Raw genomic sequence first — 15,613 nt, 5'->3', positions numbered from 1 at the left:
GGTCTCCATCCCGATTGTCTCCTAGCAACCGTGCATGAAAATCACACCGCATCTGCACTTGCTTGCGGATGCTTGCGATTTTCACGCAACCCTATTCATTTCTATGGGGCCTGCGTTATGTGAAAAACGCAGAATATAGAGCATGCTGCGATTTTCAAGCAACGCACAAGTGATGCATGAAAATCACTGCTTATGTGCACAGCCCCATAGAAATGAATGGGTCGGTATTCAGTGCGGGTGCAATGCGTTCACCTCACGCATCGCATCCGCACGGAATACTCGCCCGTGTGAAAGGGGCCTTAGAGTGGAGAAGCGGTAAGGTATCCATGGAAGGCAGCTCACACAGGCTGTAGATAGGGCGGGACTACACACACTGCAGTTAAGAGGGGGAAGACTGCAACATCCTGGACACACAGATCCAGCATGTATTACTAGGAGGGACACCACCACATAAGAAGTCAGAAAGGTTGGAAACAGAACATCAGGGTGATATGAAAATGATCAAAGTGGTGAAGATTGAAGACTAAAACTTAGTGCAACTTTTTTTTTTCCATTCAAGGTAACCCTAAATTGGCTGCAGTTTGGCTAGTGATGTTCCTGTTAGAAAAGTATAGAACAGTGCAGGAATATGTAGGAGACCATATTGTATTACAAGGGCACACATGCTAGCATATTTGTATTGGATTTTGGCACTGTTATGCTATTAGGAGTATTTTATAAACACATTTATGTGGCTGGCACACTATTTTGGGTTGCATTGCGTTGCAGACTCACTGGTAAGGTCAATTCTGTCTAGATATTATAACTCTGCTGGCACTAGTGTTTAATCTAAAGGTCTTCTTAGGCTCGATGCAATGTGACATCATTTTGTCAGTACCATGTGGTCATAATGTTAGCCACTCCTCACACAAGAGGGCACTCCTAAAGCTAGACTTAAAGGGTCACATTTCTACACTGACCGCTGCTATTTAGACACTGGTGAATTGTCACAGTTGCCTGCAGGGGCATGAGTGTTTGGGTGTGCACAATTCTGAAACAGATTTACAAATTTGCATGGTTTACTTGTAATACATATGTTGTTCAAACGTTCCTCCAACAGTAACCACACAATAGGATATGGGAGGCTGCATCTTCCAAAGAGTTTATATCAATGTCCATGCTAAGAGCTAGGAGCAACTTGCTTAGATGGAATGCTTTCTGAGGCCCAGTTCGCACTTCAATGATTCTGTCAGTGTTTGATCAATAATTTCCATCAGTGATTGTGAGCCAAAATCAGAAGTCTAGATTACACAGAGATCAGGTATAATGGAAAGATTTGCGCCTCTTTTTTTTTTTTTTTTAACCAAGCAGCGCCTGGTTTTAGCTCACAATCACTTATGGAAATCATGGACCACACCAACTCGCAGAAGTTTTAACTACGCCTAGGGTCGCATTAACACAGTCAGTGTTTGATTAGTGTTTCATCAGTGGTTGTGGCCAAACCCAGGAATGGTACCTACACAGAGATAAGTTATAATGGAAAGATTTCTTCTGTGTTCTTGACCCACTCCTGGTTTTGACTCACAATCACTTATGAAAATCACTGACCAAATCAATGACGCTTGAACTAGGCCTTAGAAAGTCTACCTTTCGAGCTGTTTGCTCTCTGCTCACAATACCCTCAATAAATAAAACTCATTTATTCTGAAACAATTGGCAATACAATGTAGAAACTTTGAGGTTGTGGCTAGAGATGAGCGAATCAAAGTTGACAAAGTGGATATGGATCCGAATTTCAGGAAAATTTTTATTCGCACCAAAATCTTAATTTCCTCATACTTCATGTTAGTGAATCGCATTTTTTCCTAAAATGGCTGCTGCACATGTTAGGACATGGAGCAAAGAACTCTGGGAATGAAGGATCACCCACAATGCCATGCATGCAGCCAATCAGCAGCCAGCCAGCCCTGTGATGTCACAGCCCTATAAATAGCCTCGGCCATCTGGATTCAGCCATTTTCCAGTGTACTTACTGCAGGGAGAGACTTCAGCAGGCGCTAGGGACAGTGGTAGAAAAGACTTTAAAACTTTTATTTTGCTGTATAGAAGTTCAGGGAAAGGATAGGAAGGAATCATTGCACAGTATTGAAGCAGAACAGGGTTCAGTAGGGGAGTTTACAGCCTTACACCTTGCTGCACTGTCTGCGGATCCAAATTGCCATTAAACAGCTCTGCAATTCCAGCAAACCGTTCTTGTTGTTGGGGTGCAAGTGCTGTTTAATACAGCCATTAACAGGGTTTATTACAAGGAAATATTTCTACGTCTTATTTGCCCTTGTGCGGTGTAGTTATATGTTCTAAAGCAATTTTTGTCTTGTATTAGTAGGGGAAAAAAAGGGCTTATTAGTCGTTGTGTGGTGAAGTCAGAAAATTACAGCCCTTTTTGGCGTGTATTAGTGACAAAAAAAAATATTATTTGCAGTTCAGTTATTTATATGTTCTAAAGCCCTTTTTTTCGTGTATTAGTGGCACAAAAAAAAAGTATTTGCCGTTGTGTGAAAAAATGACAGCCTTTTTGGCGTTTATTAGTGGCAAAAAAATATATTTTCTTTGCCGTTCAGCGGTGCAGTTATATGTTCTAAAGCCCTTTTTGGCGTGTATTAGTGGCTAAAAAAAATATATATTATTTGCAGTTCAGCGGTGCAGTTATATGTTCTAAAGCTTTTTGTGGCGTGTATTAGTGGAAAAAAGGAAGGGCCTATTTTCCGTTCAGCAGTGCAGTTACATACACTCACCTAAAGAATTATTAGGAACACCATACTAATACGGTGTTGGACCCCCTTTTGCCTTCAGAACTGCCCTAATTCTACGTGGCATTGATTCAACAAGGTGCTGATAGCATTCTTTAGAAATGTTGGCCCATATTGATAGGATAGCATCTTGCAGTTGATGGAGATTTGAGGGATGCACATCCAGGGCACGAAGCTCCCGTTCCACCACATCCCAAAGATGCTCTATTGGGATGAGATCTGGTGACTGTGGGGGCCAATTTGGTACAGTGAACTCATCGTCATGTTCAAGAAACCATTTTTCCAGTCTTCAACAGTCCAATTTTGGTGAGCTTGTGCAAATTGTAGCCTCTTTTTCCTATTTGTAGTGGAGATGAGTGATACCCGGTGGGGTCTTCTGCTGTTGTAGCCCATCCGCCTCAAGGTTGTGCGTGTTGTGGCTTCACAAATGCTTTGCTGCATACCTCGGTTGTAACGAGTGGTTATTTCAGTCAACGTTGCTCTTCTATCAGCTTGAATCAGTCGGCCCATTCTCCTCTGACCACTAGCATCAACAAGGCATTTTCGCCCACAGGACTGCCGCATACTGGATGTTTTTCCCTTTTCACACCATTCTTTGTAAACCCTAGAAATGGTTGTGCGTGAAAATCCCAGTAACTGAGCAGATTGTGAAATACTCAGACCGGCCCGTCTGGCACCAACAACCATGCCACGCTCAAAATTGCTTAAATCACCTTTCTTTCCCATTCTGACATTCAGTTTGGAGTTCAGGAGATTGTCTTGACCAGGACCACAACCCTACATGCATTGAAGCAACTGCCATGTGATTGGTTGACTAGATAATCGCATTAATGAGAAATAGAACAGGTGTTCCTAATAATTCTTTAGGTGAGTGTATATGTTCTAAAGCCCTTTTCGGCATGTATTAGTGGCACAAAAAAAAGTATTTGCTGTTGTGTGGGTAAGTAAGAACATTACAGACCTTTTTGGCGTGTATTAGTAGCAAAAAATATATATTTGCCATTCAGCAGTGCAGTTATATATTCTAAAGCCCTTTTTGGCATGTATTAGTGTAAAAAAAAAAATATTATTTGCAGTTCAGCGGTGCAGTTATATGTTCTAAAGCCCTTTTGGGCGTGTATTAGTGTAAAAAAAATATATATTATTTGCAGTTCAGCGGTGCAGTTATATGTTCTAAAGCCCTTTTTGGCGTGTATTAGTTTAAAAAAATATATATATTATTTGCAGTTCAGCTGTGCCGTTATATGTTCTAAAGGCCTTTTTTGCATGTAGTAGTGGCACAAAAAATAAGTATTTGTCGTTGTGTGGAAAAGTGAGAAAATTACAGCCTTTTTGTCATATATTAGTGGAAAAAAATATATATTTGCTGTCCAGTGGTGCAGTTATATGTTCTAAAGCCCTTTTTGGAGTGTATTAGTGGCAAAAAGTATATATTATTTGCAGTTCAACTGTGCAGTTATATGTTTTAAAGCTTTTTGTGGCGTGTATAACTGGAAAAAAGTAAGAGCCTATTTTCCATTCAGCGGTGCAGTTATATGTTCTAAAGCCATTTTGCCGTGTATTAGTGGCAAAAAATGTATATATTTGCAGTTCAACAGTGCAGTTATATGTTCTAAAGCCCTTTTTTGGGTGTATTAGTGGCACACAAAAAATGTGGTGGTCCAACCTGCCACAGCAACAGCTGCATCACCCAGTGGCACGCACCCGATTTCAGGCAGTCAAGGCTCCACCACCTCAGCGGAAGGGAGCTGTCTGTCCTTCCCATCATCTGCTGGTCCTGATGCTCCTGCTCCTCCTCCTACTCCTCGTCAGTCATTCCTTCAGCAATCGATCACCAAAGCGATTGCAAAGAGACAACAGTATGCGTGCACTCATCTAACGGCGCAGAAGCCAAATGTGCTCCTGGCCAAGTTGCTGGCGCTGCAGTCCCTCCCTTTCCAAGTGGTGAACTCTGCACCTTTCAGAGAACTGATGGCTTATGCCGAGCCGAGGTGGAGAGTCCCAAGCAGTAATTTCTTTGCCAAAAAGGTAGAACCATCCCTGCACACGTATGTAGAACAGAAGGTGGGCCAGTCCTTGAGCCTGTCGTGTCTGCCAAAGTGCACGGCAGCGCAGGCGTGTGGAACTGTAACTACGGTAATGGACAATACATGACCTTTATGGCCCACTGGGTTAATGTGGTTCCTGCACAGCCACACCAGCATCTTGGCCAGGTGACGCCGCTTCCACCTCTACATTCTCACGCCGTTGGACCTGTAACAATGTCCGCCTCTGCCTCCTCATCCTCCACTGTGTCCTCAGCCTCCACTGCAGAATCAATTCACAGTGCCCCTCCAGCATACCACATGTGCAGGGAACGGTGGTATCACGCTGTTCTGCACTTCGTTTGCCTGGGCGAACAGAGTCACACAGGGGAGGAACTGCTCCGTGTCCTTCATGAAGAAATCGAATCTTGGCTTTTTTCCACGACAACTCAAAATCGGACCCATAGTGACCAACAACGGGGAGAACATGGTGTCGACGCTGCCTCAAGGAGGGCTGAGCCATGCGCCCTGCATGGCACACATGTTCAATCTGGTTGTGAAGAGGTTCCTGAAGTTTTCCACCCATCTGCAAGACATCCTAAAAATGGCCAGGAAACTTTGCATGCACTTCAGCCACTCGTACACCACAAAGCACACCCTCCTTGAGCTGCAACGGCAGAACAGCTTCCCCCAACATAGGCTGATATGCAACGTTTTCACCATCCATATGTTGGACCAACTATACGAACAGAGAAAGGCCATAAACGATTTCTTGATAATCAAAGCTGACAGGAGTACTCACCTGTGTAATTTCGATGTCAGCCAGTGGCAGCTCATGCGTGACAGCTGCCGTTTGCTCGGGCTCTTTGAGCAGGCTACTTTGTTTATCAGTCGCTAGGACTACGGGATGAACAATGTCATTCCACTGCTTTATGTCTTGGAACAGATGCTGGTAAATCTGACTGGTCAGGGGACTGGAGATGTGGTGCCTAGCTTTCACAGCCACATGAGCACTGTGGGGTCTGAACTGGAGGAGGAGGACATTGGAGCACCAGCAATGTGTAGCGAAATGGGTGGTTTTTATACACAGGCGAGGAGGAGCAGGAGCAGCCAGAGGAGCTACAGGGCAATGAGGAAGATGAGGCAGAGGACCCAGACACACCGTGGCAGTATGCAGTGGAGATGGAGGCAGGAAGTCCCTCCGAGTCACTTGCACAAATGGCCCGATGTATGCTCACTTGCTTGCATAGTGACAGCCGAACTGTCAGCATTCGGCATAGGGATGACTTCTGGCTCTCCACCTTGTTGGACCCTCGCTACTGGTCCAAAATAGGGGCCTTTTTTACACCCGCTGAGAGGGAGAACAAACTGAACTACTATAGAGACCATCCTATGTAGTCAGTTGGCCACTACCTATCTGCGCCATTGTCCATCCTCTCGCAGGTCAGATCGGGGGGGTCCTCTGCACTCATGTTCCTCTGCCATAGCTGCTGTTGCCTAGTGAAGAAACTACTCACCAGCAGCAGCAGCTAGACCTGGAGCAGGACCTGAAACAGCAGGTGGTGACATACTTGTGACATACCCACATTTAACCCCTTAAAGACACAGGGCGTACAGGTACGCCCTTGTGCCCTGGTACTTAAGGACACAGGGCGTACATGTACGCCCTGTGCATTTTCGATCACTGCCGTGCGGCTGGCAGTGATCGGAACCCGGTGCCTGCTCAAATCATTGAGCAGGCACCTAGGCTAAATGCGCGGGGGGGTCCCGTGACCCCCCCATGTCGGCGATCGCGGCAAACCGCAGGTCAATTCAGACCTGCGGTTTGCTGCGATATCTGCAGTTTATGATACCCGCGGACCCCTGGTCCCTGCTGTATGGAAAGGGTTAAACGGCTGACATCGCATCACCGATGTCAGCCGTTTAACCCTTTCCATACAGCGGTCCGTACAGACCGCTGTATGGAAAAGGTTAACAGTAAGAGGGAGCTCCCTCCCTCTCCGATCGGGGGGCTGCTGTGCCTTTGCAGTCCCCCGAATGGAGAGGGAGAGAGCTCCCAGGCAGCCCCCCCAAGCCCCGTCCTTACCCTTCCCCGTCTGCGCAGCTCTGGCCACTACTGAGCAGACGGGGAAGGTTCCCATGACAACAGGACGCCTGCTCAGGCGTCCTGCTGTCCATGGTGCTGAACAGATCTATGCTGAAAGGCATAGATCTGTTCAGACAAAGTGTAAAATACAGTATAGTACTATATATTGTACTGTACTGTATTATGTAGACATCAGACCCACTGGATCTTCAAGAACCAAGTGGGTCTGGGTCAAAAAAAAAGTGAAAAAAGTGAAAAATAAAGTAAAAATCAAAAAACACATTTATCACTGATTAAAAATGAAAGAAATAAAATTCCTTACACATGTTTGGTATCGCCGCGTCCGTAACGACCTGATCTATAAAACGGTAATGTTACTTTACCCGAACGGTGAACGCCATAAAAATAAAAAATTAAAAACTATGATGAAATTGGAATTTTGCCCACCTTACTTCCCAAAAAAGGTAATAAAAGTGATCAAAAAAGTCGCATCTATGCCAAAATTGTAACAATCAAACCGTTATATCATCCCGCAAAAATCATACCCTACCCAAGATAATCGCCCAAAAACTGAAAAAGTTATGGCTCTTACACTATGGAAACACTAAAACATGATTTCTTTTGTTTCAAAAATGAAATCATTGTGTAAAACTTACATAAATAAAAAAAAAGTATACATATTAGGTATCGCCGCGTCCGTATTCACCGGCTCTATAAAAATATCACATGACCTAACCCCTCAGATGACCACCGTAAAAAAATAAAAATAAAAACGGTGTAAAAAAAGCCATTTTTTGTCATCTTCCGTCACAAAAAGTGTAATAGCAAGCAATCAAAAAGTCATGTGCACCCCAAAATAGTGCCAATCAAACCGTCATCTCATCCCACAAAAAATGAGACCCTACTTAAGATAATCGCCCAAAAATTTAATAAACTATGGCTCTTAGACTATGGAGACACTAAAACATTTTTTTTGTTTTAAAAATGAAATTATTGTGTAAAACGTACATAAATAAAAAAAATTGTATACATATTGGGTATCACCGCGTCCGTGACAACCTGCTCTATAAAATTACCACATGATCTAACCTGTCAGATGAATGGTGTAAATAACAAAAAAAAAAAAAACGGTGCCAAAAAAGCAATTTCTTGTTACCTTGCCGCACAAAAAGTGTAATATAGAGCAACCAAAAATCATATGTACCCTAAACTTGTACCAACAAAACTGCCACCCTATCCCGTAGTTTCTAAAATGGGGTCACTTTTTTGGAGTTTCTACTCTAGGGGTGCATCAGGGGGGCTTCAAATGGGACATGGTGTCAAAAAAACCAGTCCAGCAAAATCTGCCTTCCAAAAACCGTATGGCATTCCTTTCCTTCTGCGCCCTGCCGTGTGCCCGTACAGCAGTTTACGACCACATATGGGGTGTTTCTGTAAACTACAGAATCAGGGCCAGAAATAATGAGTTTTGTTTGGCTGTTAACCCTTGCTTTGTAACTGAAAAAAAAAAATATTAAAATGGAAAATCTGCCAAAAAAGTGAAATTTTGAAATTGTATCTCTATTTTCTATTAAATCTTGTGCAACACCTAAAGGGTTAACAAAGTTTGTAAAATCAGTTTTGAATACCTTGAGGGGTGTAGTTTCTTAGATGGGGTCACTTTTATGGAGTTTCTACTCTAGGGGTGCATCAGGGGGGCTTCAAATGGGACATGGTGTCAAAAAAACCAGTCCAGCAAAATCTGCCTTCCAAAAACCGTATGGCATTCCTTTCCTTCTGCGCCCTGCCGTGTGCCCGTACAGCAGTTTACAACCACATATGAGGTGTTTCTGTAAACTACAGAATCAGGGCCAGAAATAATGAGTTTTGTTTGGCTGTTAACCCTTGCTTTGTAACTGGAAAAAAAATATTAAAATGGAAAATCTGCCAAAAAAGTGAAATTTTGAAATTGTATCTCTATTTTCTATTAAATCTTGTGCAACACCTAAAGGGTTAACAAAGTTTGTAAAATCAGTTTTGAATACCTTGAGGGGTGTAGTTTATAGAATGGGGTCATTTTTGGGTGGTTTCTATTATGTAAGCCTCGCAAAGTGACTTCAGACCTGAACTCGTCCCTAAAAATTGGGTTTTTGTAAATTTCTGAAAAATTTCAAGATTTGCTTCTAAACTTCTAAGCCTTGTAACATCCCCAAAAAATAAAATATCATTCCCAAAATAATTCAAACATGAAGTAGACATATGGGGAATGTTAAGTCATCACAATTTTTGGGGGTATTACTATGTATTACAGAAGTAGAGAAACTGAAACTTTGAAATTTGCAAATTTTTCCCAATTTTTGGTAAATTAGACTTTTTTTTATGCAAAAAAAAAATATTTTTTTAACTTTATTTTACCAGTGTCATGAAGTACAATATGTGACGAAAAAACAATCTCAGAATGGCCTGGATAAGTCAAAGCGTTTTAAAGTTATCAGCACTTAAAGTGACACTGGTCAGATTTTCAAAAAATGGCCTGGTCCTAAGGTGTAAAAAGGCTGTGTCCCTAAGGGGTTAAGATCCGCTGGACTACTGGGCAGCCAAACTGGATTTGTGGCTGCAACTGGCAGAGTTTTCCCTGAAAAGGCTGTCCTGCCTGGCCAGTAGTATGGCATCAGAGCGGGTGTTAAAGTGCGGCGGGGGCTATAGTTACCCCAAGAGGAACTCGCCTCTTCACCCAAAATGTGGAGAGACTGACTTTTGTCAAGATGAATCAGGTGTGGATCAGCCAGGGTTTCCACCCACCAATGCCTGATGCATCAGGCTAGATCATCCATGGTGTCACACCAAAACTTTGACAAAAGAGACCAGTTTCTTATGGCTACCTGCCTCAGCTACTATTCTGATGTTGTTACTCTCCTGATGCCACACATCTGATACCAAGTGCTCCTTCTTTCACTCACCATCTTCAGCTGGTACTGGTATTGCCACCTACCTCCCCACTCTATTAACGGGTCACTCTGTGGTCTCCTGATGCTGCTGCTGCCACCTCCACACTGTCATTGTGCCAACCTGTGGCCTCCTCCTGATGCTGCTGCCGCCACCTCCACACTATGTCACCTTGTCACTCTGTGGTCTTCTGATGCTGCTCCTACCTCAACACTATGCCACCTTGCCACTCTGTGGTCTCCCTATGCTGCTGCTGCCACCTCCACACTGTGTCATTGTGCCACTCTGTGGCCTCCTGCCTGATGCTGATGCCACCTCCACACTGTCATTGTGCCTCTCTGTGACCTCCTCCTGATGTTGCTGCCACCTCCAGACTCTCTCATTGGGCCACTCTGTGGTCTCCTCATACTGCTTCCACCTCATCGCTATGTCATAGGGTCACTTTGTGGACTTCTCATGCTCTCCCCACCCTCCCCACTTCATGACTGGGCCACTATTTTGCCTTTCGGCCTGGCTGACATAATCATTTTTTTGAACCTTCTTCTGATCTTTCAGAAGGAAGAAAAAAATGAGACGCACAACGGATCCTGCCTATGTAACAGCTGTAAGGCCTGCATGACATGGTCCCTATTTTGCATCAGAATTGGCTTATGATTTGGTAGCCAAAAGCATGAGTGGGTACAAAACACAGAAGACATGCAAATATTCATTTCATGTGTCATTTCTGTTTTGGATCCACAGTTTTTTTGGGGGCTTTAGCACTACTGATGGATTACTGACCAAATGCTGACCGAGTGAAGGCAAATGCGCCACATACAGGATCTGTTTTTTTGGGGTTATTGTTCTGATGGATCAGAGGAAGGGCAAAATAATCAGTGTCGCCAACACAAAGTTTCTGCTGACACCCACGCCACTCTGTCGGGGGGGGAGGGGGGGGGGGGCTCTACTTGTATAAGCGTTTAATAGAACAGGTTCTGTTGAAATCTATGTGGAATCAGTGAATTGGTGTGAAAGGAGTGCACTTTTTCACGCTATAGCAGGATCTTGGGCCTCTGAACGGTTCTTTATACCTGGCGCTAACATTGACCTGTAAGGCTGAGTTCACACTTGAGTTATTTGGTCAGTTTTGGTCCCGTAACTGCCCAAATAAGTGAAGTGTGCAGTGATTCTAAGAGCGACGCCTGTCATCTGCATGTCATATGGACTCACAGTATTGTTTCACTACCACAGCAGACTCCCTATGCGTGTTACTGCAAGGCACAGTTTTCTACACCACTATAAAGGCTCTCTGGAAATAGCGTTTTTTTAACGTGATTCGTCACAAATAAACTTCGGATCGAACCAAATTTCTTCTGAAGATTCGGCGAACTGGCCGAATCAAATTTTTTATGTGGCTACACAGAGCTAGCTATAAATATACATTCAACTTTCATACATTTTTTAAAGGCTATGGACTCCACTGGGGCAATTTTGTGTAATAATGATTGGATTTTAGTCATTTTGGGCCAAAAATAATTTCTTTAATTGCTCTTTAATAAAAAAAAAATATCCAGCCGTTTCTGAGTTACACGGGTTAAAAATCAGTCTGTTTGCAAGTCTGTTTAATTTAAACCCCAGAATCTGATGGCTCATGTATGACTATTACCTCTGTTCTCCGGACCTCATAAACAAATATTTAAGCCACATTCTTATCAGTTTGATGCAAATTGAGCTATAACGAATGTTTATGAAGTCAGAAGATCAGAGACATGAACTACACATGAGCCATTGGATGATGGGATTCAAAGAAATAAAAAAATAAAGAGTATGACAGGTTGCAAACAGACTGATTTTTTAACCCTTGTATCTCAGACTGAACATTTTTAATACAGATCAAATGATAAACAATATTTTTAGCCCGGAATGGGTAAAATGCAATAATAAAAAAAGGCATAGAAGGTGTGGTGGACATAGCCTTTAAGCCATGTGCAATTTGCTAAACAAATAACATGGAAGCTACTAATAATACATGTAGCACATGCTCATAAATCCAATAAGGAAAGCCAAACTGAACTTATTGGTGTTCTGATTTTGGCATTTCTGCCTTTCACATACTTAGGCATGTGACCCAAATACTTTTTATAACTTTCTAGTTGAATTCAACACATTTTAAAATATGCCAACCCTTATTCAAGTTTTCCTCTGGCTTGCCACTAAGTGGTCTACCAGGCTACACTGCTCCAATGAGCAGCCAATTATTAAGACAGAAGTGTTCCTTCCTGATAACTGCCTGCTCGTTAATGGAGGTGAAGAGATGCATTTACATGCAGTGATCTCCTCCACTGTATAGGGATGAGCGATCACTACTGCCATGGCTCATCCTCATACTGAATCATTGTTCCTGTGAATGTTGTTCACACAGCACAATATGCTGCCCAGAAATTATTATTACTTATTTGAAAGTGCCACTAATTCCATGGCACAGTACATCAAGAGGGGGTTACACATATGTAATATAAAAAATACAAATACAATAAACAAGAAACTATTAACCGACTGATACAGAGGGTAAGAGGACCCTGCCTGCAAGAGCTTACAATCTACAAGGGAAGGGGAAAGAACAGTAGGGTGAGGGTATAGGCTACTCATGTGTCTATGTAATGGCAGCATGCTTATTGCAGGTGGTAGGCTTTCCTGAAGAGGTGGGTTTTCAGGTTGCTTTTGAAGGCTTGGATGTTGGGAGGAGAGTCTGAAGTACTTGGGTTCTGAAGTTCTAGAGTATGGAAGTTGCTTGTGAGAAGTTTTGTAGTTGATTGTGTGAAGAAGAAGTGATGACTGAGGTGTCTGCGTGAATTCACCTGATGAAAAAGCATTTTGCTAGTCCATTGGATGATTTGCGGCACCTTTTACACAGGCAGATTCCTGGGAACGAGCATTCGTAGGAATGTTTGTTCCCGATAATCTGACCAACAATTGGACATTCTAATACTAAATAGTTTTGGAGATCCCATACACCAAATCTTTGTTGTTTGTCACAATAATGTCACCAAAACCCCTCAGTGAATCTATGATTCAAGGATATGTGTGTTTGGCTCTAAGCTGAGGTAAAGTACCTACAAAACCTATGTAAGCTGCTGTCAATCAACAAAGGTAGAGTCCTTAATGATACACACTTTAAATCACATGATAATTCTAAGTATCTTTATGTCATAATGCCTGCAGTTAAACACTAATGATACTAATGACTACTGCAAAAACTTCACAATAAGCTCAATTACAATCCAATGTCAACAATATCAGCTCAGAAAGTAGGCTATCAATGTTGCCATGGCATTGGCAATGATGACACCGAAGTTAACATCTTGCGGGCAACAACACAAGCTTTGATGCAAGGCTAAAGGTACATATACACCATTACTTAAGAGTTCCTGGATACACTATAGTTTTATCGCAAGATTCACAGTGAAAGTATTAGCTCACCAGAAGTAGCTTGATTGGAGTTTGTTCTCCACCCTCTCCTGGGAAGTAACCGGCGCATGGTTGAAGACACACTGCGATGTAACTGTGTGACCCTGGATGAAATTCTAGGGCCATGGCCTTCACTCCTCTCTCTTAATCTATGCAACGACATGTTTCTTGGATTAAAAGGTCACGCTATCGTGAAGCGAAGGCTTTAGGGTCAATCTCTTTCCCAGCACATAAGAAAACCAAGGTGATGAAACAAGCTGTGGAAAAATAATTCCACTCTCTGGTATAAAAATTCACTCCTCTCAAGATATCAAATCCATAATGTTCCAAAGAAGACTATGTGGTTTCACCTTCATTGGCAAAATATATTTAAAAAATCCATTGTGAAGAGAATTTACAATATTTCCCGACACGTTTTTGCTTCCAGGTGTGTTCCTCATTTAAGGAATTAGGGTGCACTGTAATCCTAAAAGGACTTGTAGGTGCCTGATACAGGGAACTCTTTGCAAATACCAAGCAGTCTGAGGTCCAGCATTGATACTTCTCCTTAGTGTAACATCATTGTTCCTCTCCTATGACATAATCTAAAGTAATTCCACGAGGAGAAAAAAACTCAGAGGTCAACACAATCTTCAGATAATCTCTCTGCAGAAACAACCACTTCTGCTCAACTTCTAGATGTATTTTGCAAGATACTGTGAAAGGGGGGAAAGTAAATGTAAAAAAAAGTTCCCAAACAGCTTCCAGAACACAGCAACGCCTGAAAGGAAGGGAGGGAAATGATTCTCCGCTCACAAGGAAGACGACTAGTGCTGCCCTGGTTTGTTTTAGGACAGACAAAGGGGAAAAATGAATGTTTCTGATTTGCTTGGCAAGAGAAGCTATTTCCACTGTTGTGTGCAGCCATGTCCTTCACAATGAGGGGTCTAATTAAAAACACTGCACTCCACCGATACAGCGAGGCTGTAACATGGCCAGGAGAATGAACTGGTTAACAGGTCTTCACTGAAGACACCTGCCTAATCCCTCCAGAGCCTATTACAAATGACACTCCATTTCCTAGGTGACAGGGTTACAGAAATAGACCTGTTTATCACATTAGCAGGCAGTGGAAAAAGACAATTAGAGAAAGTGATCAAGCCGATGTGATACGGACAGCACACATATCCATTGACTTTAATGTGTGTATTCACACATCGGTGGTTTTCCACAGAAACATGCCTCATTTTTGTCTGCGATTACGGATCCCTCACACACATTATAGTCTGTAATGGGTCTGTGAAAACCATCAATTTTCAGCCTAGCAGTGCCCATGGAATACGGAGGGACACACAGACCAAACATGAATCCTTTAGGTATGAGAAAAAACGAAGAAGGTCACGGCACTCCAAAGGCTATTCAGTGTTTTTTATTACACCACAAAATCAGCAGCAACGTTTCGACAATAGTCTTTTTCAAGCTACTATTGTCGAAACGTTGCTGCTGATTTTGTGGTGTAATAAAAACACTGAATAGCCTTTGGAGTGCCGTGACCTTCTTCGTTTTTTCTGGTATCTGTGGGGTCTATGAGGCCGGGACCTGACGTCACGAGCACCGCCGCAAAGCCTCTTGAATGAATTCAAGTAAGTGGTGCTGTCCTACCACTCTTTTTTGTTTGATCCTTTACCCTGGGTTCACACCTGAGCGTTTTACAGCGCGTTCAAACGCGCTGTAAAACGCTCAAGACATGAAATCCAATGCTTCCCTATGGGAATGGTTCACACCTGGGCGTTTTACAGCGCGTACGAACGCGCTGTAAAACGCCCGACGCTCAAACAAGTACTTGAGCTTCTTTGGGGCGTTTTGACGCGCGTTTGTGGCCATAGGACACTGCAGTCAATGACACAAACGCGCGTCAAACGCGCGTTTACTATTACAAAAAACGTGCATAAAAACGCGCGACAAAAACGCGCGTAAAACGCGCGTTTGCGCAACGCTCAGGTGTGAACCCAGGGTTAGGTATGAAACACTATCACAGACACGGACTTGTAAATGAGGCCTATCGGTATGTTCAAAGTTTTAAAACCTAAAACGAAAATTGGCAGTGTTCCTGCTGGAAATCAGCAGCAGAAATAAAATGCACCAAATGGTGCATTTTTTGGTGTGGATTTTGTTGTAGAAATGCTGCCGATTTCGCCTCATAAATTGATATGCTGCAGACTTCATATCCGCACCGTAGGTCAATTTCTGCTGTGGATTTTTTCTGCAGCGTGTGGATGGGGGTCATTTATCAAAGACCGTTTTTTTATGACGGTCTTTGATAGCCCCTGTGCTGCTGGAGGAAGCGCCTATTTTATGACGAG

At 42.9% G+C, this 15,613-nt stretch overlaps 1 protein-coding gene across 6 annotated transcripts in view; it reads right to left on the bottom strand.

The window, feature by feature from the left end:
• The window catches only part of MCF2L (MCF.2 cell line derived transforming sequence like), a 315,580-nt gene that overhangs the window by 172,553 nt on the left and 127,414 nt on the right, over positions 1-15,613 (bottom strand). The window contains exon 1 of one of the 6 annotated variants that reach the window (XM_044284025.1): positions 13,284-14,019. The exons of the other annotated variants lie outside the window; for them this stretch is intronic. Coding sequence (XP_044139960.1) covers positions 13,284-13,434 — 151 coding nt within the window. The 5' untranslated portion in view covers positions 13,435-14,019. Of the gene's footprint in view, positions 1-13,283; positions 14,020-15,613 lie in introns of those variants that run through there. 6 annotated transcript variants of the gene reach the window in all.

This window comes from Bufo gargarizans, chromosome 3 (assembly GCF_014858855.1).
Source record: "Bufo gargarizans isolate SCDJY-AF-19 chromosome 3, ASM1485885v1, whole genome shotgun sequence".
Taxonomy (NCBI): Eukaryota; Metazoa; Chordata; class Amphibia; order Anura; family Bufonidae; genus Bufo; species Bufo gargarizans.
This window is presented reverse-complemented; position numbering and strand designations above follow the sequence as displayed.